At 70.1% G+C, this 7,789-nt stretch overlaps 1 protein-coding gene across 1 annotated transcript; it reads left to right on the plus strand.

The window, feature by feature from the left end:
- Positions 1–731: 731 nt before the first annotated feature.
- GAREM2 (GRB2 associated regulator of MAPK1 subtype 2) lies at positions 732–7,445 on the plus strand. The gene is made up of 6 exons (XM_048298172.1): positions 732–907; positions 2,270–2,410; positions 3,844–3,974; positions 4,419–5,525; positions 6,070–6,233; positions 6,346–7,445. The coding sequence occupies exons 1-6, from the start codon at positions 796–798 to the stop codon at positions 7,196–7,198; spliced, it is 2,508 nt and encodes an 835-aa protein (XP_048154129.1). The 5' UTR covers positions 732–795; the 3' UTR covers positions 7,199–7,445.
- The last annotated feature ends 344 nt before the right edge of the window (positions 7,446–7,789 follow it).

The following is a 7,789-nucleotide window of genomic DNA, read 5'->3' on the forward strand; positions in this document are numbered from 1 at the left end:
GGCTGTGAGTGACCGAGGGGTGCGGGGACCCACCGGGTCCGGTGTCCCCAGCTCAGGGTGGCCGGGAGTCCCCAGGGTGCGGAGTCCCCGCTCGGGGTGACGGTGACGTCCCTGCCGGGGGTCCCCCCGACTGTGATGTCCGTGGCACCCTCTCCCGGTGCCATTCGGGCTCCGCGTCCGTGCGGCAGCGCCGGGCCGGAGGGTCCCGGCCGGGACATCGGGGTGTGGGGCGGCATGGGGGTCCCCCGCCTGTCCCCCACGGGTCCCTTGTGCCCCCCGCAGCCCCCGCTTGGGACCCCCCGGCAGCTCCCGGCGACTCCGCGCCTCCGGCAGCGGGACGGGATGGGGGAAGGATCCCTGGGGCGCCCCTCGCCCCGTTCCCTCGGCGGCCAGAGAGAGCCGAGCCCCCGGGACCCCGGAGCGAGCCGGGGCCGAGCCCCCGGGATCCCGAGGGCGCGGGCGGAGCCGCTCCCCCCCCGCCGGGCAGCGCGTCCCCCCCGGACACCCCCGGAGCGGCCCGGCGGGGGATGCCCGGCCCTGGGGGGGGATGCCCGGGCGGCGGGGGATGCCCGGTCCCGAGGGGGTGTCCCGCACGGGGGTCCCCGCCCGCCGCCGCCTCTCCCGCCCCCGCCGGGGGGGTTCCGCCTGCCGGGGCGGGCGGGCAGGAGGGGCTGGGGGCGGGCGGGGGGCGGCTCCTCCTGCCCCGCTCCCGCCGCCCCCCGCCCCCGGCCCCGGCCCCGGCCCGGCGGCGGCGGCGATGGAGCCCGGCCCGGGGCCGGCCTGAGCCGCGATGCGATGGAGAAGCTCGCGGCGGGGCTGGCCCGGCTCCGCTGGAGCCCCGCGGCGCTGCCCCTCGACGCCATCGTCAGCCAGTGCCGCCTGCCCACCCTCGTCTGCCTCGGGCAGGGTGAGCCCGGCGGGGGAGGACACGGGGGGGGGTGAAGTCTGGAGGGACGAGAAGGAGGAGGGAGGGAGGGAGGTTGGAGTGATGGGGAGGAGGAGGAGAGTGAGAGGAAGGCTGGAGGGACCAGGGGAGGGAGGGAGGATGGAGGGACAGAGAGAGTGAGGCTGGAGCGATGAGGAGGAGGGAGAAAGGATGGAGTGATGAGGAGGAGGGAGGGGTGGAAGGCGGAGGGATGGGGAGGGAGGGAGGAAGGTTGGAGAGTGAGGAGGAGGAGGGAGGGAGGTTGCAGTGATGGGGGAAAGGGAGAGACGAAGGACGGAGGGATCAGGAGGAGGGAGGGAGGGAGGAAGCCTGGGGGGAAGAAGAGGAGGGAAGGGGACTGGAGTGATGAGGAGGAAGGAGCGGTGGAGGGCAGAGGGATGGGGAAGTGAGGAAGGCTTGAGAGTGAAGAGAAGGGAGGAAGGCTTGGAGGGAGGGATGGAGAGTGGAGAGAGGAAGAGGAAGATAGGAAAGATGGAGAGGTGAGGAGAGGGAATGGTGACTGGAGAAGTGAGGAGGGAGAGAGGAGGGCTGGAGGGGTGAAGAGTAGTCTGGAAGAGGCTGAAGGGATGAGGAGGAGAAAGACTGGAGGGACCAGGAGAAGGAAGGAGTCTGGAGTGCTGAGGAGGAGGGAGGAGGGAGGAAGGCTGGGGGCCAGGTGAGACATGACCAAGCTGCTGTCCCAGCTCCAGGGCTGCTCTGGTCGGATCCTTCGGGGCAGAGGGGGGCTGGGGCAGGGGAGGCCGGGGGCCGTCCCTCAGGGGGGTCCCTGGCCTCCTGCCCCGTGGGTGGGTGGGGGGGAACTTGTGGGGCCCAGGCTGCCCCCACTCCTCCCAGCCACGGCCCAGCGCTTTTCCCCACTCTCACCCTTCCCGGTGACACTCCGGAGGCGCTGGCACCGGGCTGGCAGGGGCTGGGAGCCACCGTGTCCCCTCACCACCTTCCCTGGTGGGACACGGCCTGGCTGGGGGGGCCTGGCTGTGACCCCCCGCCCAGGCTGAGTGGGGAGCAGGGGGTGTGGGGGTGTGGGGAGCGGGGGGGTGCAGGGCCCATCCCGGGTGCGGGGTGGGTGCGGGGCCCTGGGGGTGTCGGGGTGCCGCGGTTCTGGAGGGCTCCCGGGGGGGGCCTGCGCCGGCCCCGACTCAATAAACTTCTTGTTTGCGGCGGCTGCAGCTTTTCAGGGGGGACAAAGAAATTGTTTCCCGGGCAACTGGCGGCTCTTGGCAGCGGCACCTGCTCATCCCTCGCTCTGTCCGTCCGTCCGTCCAGCGGCGCCGGGGGCGGGGGGGGGGGCCTGGCGGTGGTGACAGCCCTGTCCCCCCGCAGGTGAGCGCGTGGAGGGGGTGACAGCCCAGGACGTGCTGCTGGTCCACTCGTGCCGGCAGTGGACGACGGTGACAGCCCACAGCCTGGAGGAGGGACACTACGTCATCGGGCCCAAAATCGACATCCCGCTCCAGTACCCAGGTGGGGGGGCTGGGGACAACCGGGACAACGGGAATTGGTGTCCCTGGGCCAGCAGAGCCGGGACCTGCCCCCCTCCCTGCCCGCTGGGGCTGCTCCAGTAAGGTCCAGTCTGGGGTAGGGGATGCTCTGGTTTGGGGGCTGCGCCTGGCAGAGCTGCAGGGGTTGCAGAGGGGGCTGACAGGGATAGGGATGGGATTGGATGGGATGATGGAGACAGGGATGGGAGGGGAATACGATTGGGATGGGGACACCGGCAGGGATGGGTTGGGGATGTGGATAAGGATAGAATGGAATAGGGACACGAGTTAGGATGGGACGGGATGGGATGCAGACAAGGACAGGGATGAGGATGGGGTAGGATGGGATAGAGCTGGGAATGGGAAAGAGATGAGGAAAAGGGACAGGGATGAGCTGGGATGGGATGAGGAAGGGATGGGGACAGGGAGAGTGATGAGGAGGGGATGGGCTGGGATGGAGAGGAGCTGGGGCTGGGATGAGGATGGGGAAGGGTTGGGGCCGGCAGTGCAGACGAAGGTGCTGAGCTGCCTCTGCCGGCAGCCGCCAGAGCCTTAATGACCCCTCTAAGTGCTCCATGGCGGTAATGAGCCCTGCTAATAAATAAATAATGGGAAATGGAGCGGGGGAGGGGTTAATCACCCGTCCCCCGGGGGATGGAGGGGGGCTGGGCAGTGTGTTAACAGCCTTCGGGGGCTCGGCCGTGCCAGCGGTGCCCCGGGATGTGGGGCTGACCCGGCTCCAGCCTCGGGTGCCCCCAGAGCCAAGCGAGGGGCAGCCGTGGCGCAGCTCTGGTGTCCCAGCTCCGCCGGCCGGGCGCGGCGATGGATTAATATTCCCCTCAGGTCCGTCCCCGGCAGCCGATGCCGGTGGCGGCGGCTTCGCTGTGGCCGCAGCTCCCGCTACTGCCTTTCTCCGCTGCTGCCGCCGAGCCCCCGCTGCCCTGCCCTGCCCAGCGCCCCTTCCCGGTGTCTCTCCCACTCGAGGTGTGGGTGGAGCGGGGTCACTGATCTGGCAGGGCTGGGACGGGGTTTTGGGGGGTAATGGGCACCCCTTGCAATTTGGGCTGCTCTGGGCGTGTTCTTCCATTCACAGGGACGCTTTTGGGGGGTTCCCGCAGCTCTGGGGGTGCCGAGTGGCACTGCTGAGACACCCCGTGTACCCTGCGCCTTGTCCCACCCAGAAATCCCCCAGGTGCTGCTGTGGGGGGTGCAGCGCCGGGGGACGCTCTGGGGTCCCCTTGCAGCACTTTGGACACTGGCAAAGCCCACGGGAGTGTCCCCAGAGACGTGGTGGGGACCCCAGGCTGCCTCAGGGGTGGCTGCCCCCCGTGACCTGTGCTGGTCCCGGGGGGTGACAGCAGGTCCCTGTGAACAGTCGGGCTCCTCTCACCTTGGCGGGCTCGGGGGTCCCCGCAGGGAAGTTCAAGCTGCTGGACCAGGACCGGGACCTCCGCGAGCCCGTGCAGTACTTCAACAGCGTGGAGGAGGTGGCCAGCATCTTCCCAGACCGCATCTTTGTCATGGAGGCCATCACCTTCAGCGTGAAGGTCCTGGGGGACTGCAGGGGATGGGGCTGGGGCAGCAGGGGACACTGGTGGGACAGCAGGGAGGGGTGGTGGGATGTCAGGGGACACCGAGGACAGTGGTGGGACAGGAGGGGAATACTGGGGACTAGGGGTGAGGCAACAGGGACTTCGGGGGTTGGTGGAACATCAGGAGAGGATGGTGGGACAGCAAAGGTTGGGGGTGGGACACCAGGGGTGAGTGGTGGGATATTGGGAGTATTGGTAGGACACCACTGCAGGGTGGTGGGAATAAACGGGGGAGTGTGGGAAAGCGGGGGTCGGAGCTGGGACATCAGGAGAGAACAGTGGGACAGCAGGGAGTGGTGGTGGAGCATCAGGGATGGTGGTGGGATACCAGGGATGGTGGTGGGGTGTCAGGGGCCCGGGGCAGGGCAGCGGGTGCCACGTTGGGGCTGTCGCGGGCAGGTGGTGTCGGGGGAGTTCAGCGAGGACAGCGAGGTTTACAACTTCACGCTGAACGCGGGGGACGAGCTGACGCTGATGGGGCAAGCGGAGATCCTGTGCGCCAAGACGGTGAAGGAGAAGTCGCGCTTCAACACCCTCCTGCGCAAGCTGGGCAAGGCGGCGCCGGCGGCGGGGGCGCGGCAGGTGAAGGGCAAGATGCCGTGCCTGATCTGCATGAACCACCGCACCAACGAGAGCCTGAGCCTGCCCTTCCAGTGCAAGGGCCGCTTCAGCACGCGCAGCCCGCTGGAGCTGCGGCTGCAGGAGGGCGAGCACACCATCCGCAGCATCATCGAGAAGGTGCGGCTGCCCGTGAACGTGGCCGTGCCCAGCCGGCCCGCCCGCAACCCCTACGACCTGCACGCCATCCGCGAGGGCCACTGCTACAAGCTGGTCAGCATCATCTCCAAGACGGTGGTGCTGTGCTGCATCCTGCGCCGGGAGGAGCTGGTGCCCTTCCACTTCCTGCTGCTCACCGACATGCCCCGCTTCCAGCTGCCCGAGGGGCTGCTGGCCGGGGACCCGCAGCTGGAGAAGCTGCTGCGGGACAGCGCCGCGTATTGCCACGACCGCTTCAACCCCGACGAGTACTCGCGGGCCGTGCGCGAGGCCAAGCCGGACTTCCTGGAGGAATGCGCGAGCCCGCGGCGCCTGCGGCTCTGCCTGCCCGCCTGCGCCCGCGACGAGCTCAGCCAGCCCCTGCAGCGCCTCTCCCTCTGTGCCTGCGGCTCCGGGGGTCCCCGGGAGCCCCCCGCCCGCTGCCAGGGACCGCGGGGCGTCGGCGGGGGCGCCCCGCGCCCGCCGCTGCCCGACTTCCCCGACCCCGACCGGGAGTACATGACGCCCGACTGGGCCGAGCCCGAGTTCAGGACTCAGGAGCCGCTGGAGATTCCCTACGAGGAGCTCTGGAGCAATCCCAGCCCCGAGGGCTGCTGCGAGCTGGGCGGCACCGGCGGCCGGCCGGACCTCGTGTCCTTCGGGGCTGTCACCCCGCGGAGCTCCCCGCACCGCCCCGGGGACGAGCCCCGCGGGGACACCCCACCCCCTGTGCCACCCAAATCGGAGGCGGTAAGAGCCCGGTCCTGTCCCCAGGGATGGGGAATGACATCGCTGGGGTCCTGTCAGCCACTCCCTAGCAAGGCCAGCCCCATGGCAGGGCAGCCCGACCCCCGCCCCAGGCTCCCTGTCCCCTGGCCTTGGGGTCCCTCCCCAGCTCTGCTCGGTCACCCAGATCTTCAGACCTCACTCCCCCAGGGCTGCCCATCACTAGATCCTCAGGGCCGCCCTTGCACCGCGGTATCCGCGGTTCCCCAGGGCTCTCTGCACCATGGAGTACCTGAAGCTCTTGGGCTGCCCAGAACCGTGCAGTACCCAAATCCTCTGGGCTTCCCTACACAACGGAGTAGCCAAAATTTCAGGCTCCCCTTCACCACGGGGTACCCCAATATTTTGGTCTCCTCGCACCATGGGGTAGGGGGTCCCAAGTGTCCCCACTGGCACCCAGAGCTTCGTGGCTCGGCAGGACCGGCTGTCGCCGAGCCCCCCATCACCCCCTCCAGCCGCGGGGATCCCCAGCTCCCCCTGGGGCCCTGACGGCGCTGCCCCGTTGCAGGTGAAGGAGGAGTGCCGGCTGCTGAACGCGCCCCCGGTGCCGCCCCGGGGCAGCCGCCCCCCGGCCCCCTGCAGCCCCCCGGCCCCCCTGCGCTGCCCGAAGCTGGCGCCCGCGCCCTCGCCCAGCCCCAGCCTCTCGTACTACTCCTCGGGGCTCCACGACGGGTGAGTTGCTCCGGGGACACCGGGGTGGCTGGGGGGGGGGGGGGGTGTAGCTGGAGCCCGGGGATGGGGACGCGGGCGGGGGGTGATGGTGACACTGCCCTCGCTCCGGCAGGTCGGCCCCGCGGAGCGGCAGCGGCTCGCCCTCGCCCGACGCCTACTCGCTGTACTGCTACCCCTGCACCTGGGCCGACTGCAAGGCGGCGGAGCCCCCCGGGCGGCCGCTGCCCCCCGCCCAGCCCGCGCCCAGCTCCTGGTCCGACCCCTGGGCGTTCCCCGAGCCGGGCGCCGGGGCGGGCAGCGGCTGCTCCACGCCGCTGCTGGGGGCCGAGCCCCCCCTGAAGCCCTTCCGCAGCTGCCCCCGCCTCAAGCCCCCGCACCCCCAAAAGCGCTTTGCCCCCTTCGGGGCGCTCAACCCCTTCGCCGGCCCGGCCGAGTGGCCGGAGAGCCCCGAGTGGCCCAAAGCGCCTTCGGCCCCGGCCGCCCCCTCCTCCTCCTCCTCGCCGGAACCCTTCGCCCCCGCCGAGGAGCCGGCGGCCCCCCCTCGGCCCCCCAAGGGCTTGGACGGGGACGGCATCGTCATCCGGGGGGCGGCCCCGCTGTCCCCCGCCGTCCTGCGCGGGGCCGAGGGCGTCACCCGCCTGTACCTGGCCCAGGGTGTCATCGAGGTGCCGCCGGCGGCGCGGGCGGACGGGGGGGCCCCGCCGGCCGCCCCCCGGCCCAGCGGGGACAGCCCGGCCTGGCTGCCCCCCGCCGACCTCTCGGCGCTGTCGCTGGAGGAGGTGTCCAAGTGCCTGCGCTTCATCGGCCTCTCCGAGGACGTCGTGAGCTTCTTCGCCCGCGAGCGCATCGACGGCAGCATCTTCGTGCAGCTCAGCGAGGAGATCCTGGCCGACGACTTCCGCCTCACCAAGCTCCAGGTGAAGAAGATCATGCAGTTCATCAAGGGCTGGCGCCCCAAGATCTAGTGCCACGCCGGGGGCTTCCTGCACGGCGGGGCCCCCAAGGCACCTGGACCGCGGCTCTGAGTGGCCCCGCTCCCGTCCCTCGCTGATGCTGCAGGTTCTCCTCCCCCCTTGCCCAGCCCTCCCCCTTCCCGTTTTAACACTGGACAGTAATTTTGGCCCCAACGGGCTGGAAAACACTGGATTTTGCGTCGGCTGGTTTAACTTAATCCTTGTGGATTAGCATAATAAATGTACGGGAGAGTAATGAGCCCCTGGAGAAGGCCCTTGCTCGGGGAGGAGGGGGAGGGGCCACTGGGGGGATGGATGCTCTGAGGGGTCTCTCCCCTCCTTGCAGCCCCTTCCCATCTCTTGGGAAGGAATCCATGTCCCCCCCAAGGGCAGAGGCTGCTGTCTGAGCTGTTCCTGGGGGGATGCCAGGGCCTGCAAGGAAGCGCCCGTGGCCTGAGAGATCCCCAGGCACAACATCCCTGCACGCAGCAGCAGCCCAGGCCCTGCTCCCAGAGCAGGGGCAGGTGCCAGGAATGCTGAACGCCCCAGGAGGGCCGAAGGCTGGGTCCCAGCCTCGTGCCTCCCCCAGCACTCAGCAGAGGC

Source organism: Corvus hawaiiensis, chromosome 3, assembly GCF_020740725.1.
Source record: "Corvus hawaiiensis isolate bCorHaw1 chromosome 3, bCorHaw1.pri.cur, whole genome shotgun sequence".
In the NCBI taxonomy this organism is placed as follows: domain Eukaryota; kingdom Metazoa; phylum Chordata; class Aves; order Passeriformes; family Corvidae; genus Corvus; species Corvus hawaiiensis.

What these genes read in the sequence shown, in the direction of transcription:
- GAREM2 (XM_048298172.1), top strand. Translation starts at nt 796, where the DNA reads ATGGAGAAGCTCGCGGCGGGGCTGGCCCGGCTCCGCTGGAGCCCCGCG. An exon ending in CATCCCGCTCCAGTACCCAG is followed by an intron (nt 2,411 to 3,843) that starts GTGGGGGGGCTG and finishes GGGTCCCCGCAG; the next exon opens with GGAAGTTCAAGCTGCTGGAC. An exon ending in TGCCACCCAAATCGGAGGCG is followed by an intron (nt 5,526 to 6,069) that starts GTAAGAGCCCGG and finishes GCCCCGTTGCAG; the next exon opens with GTGAAGGAGGAGTGCCGGCT.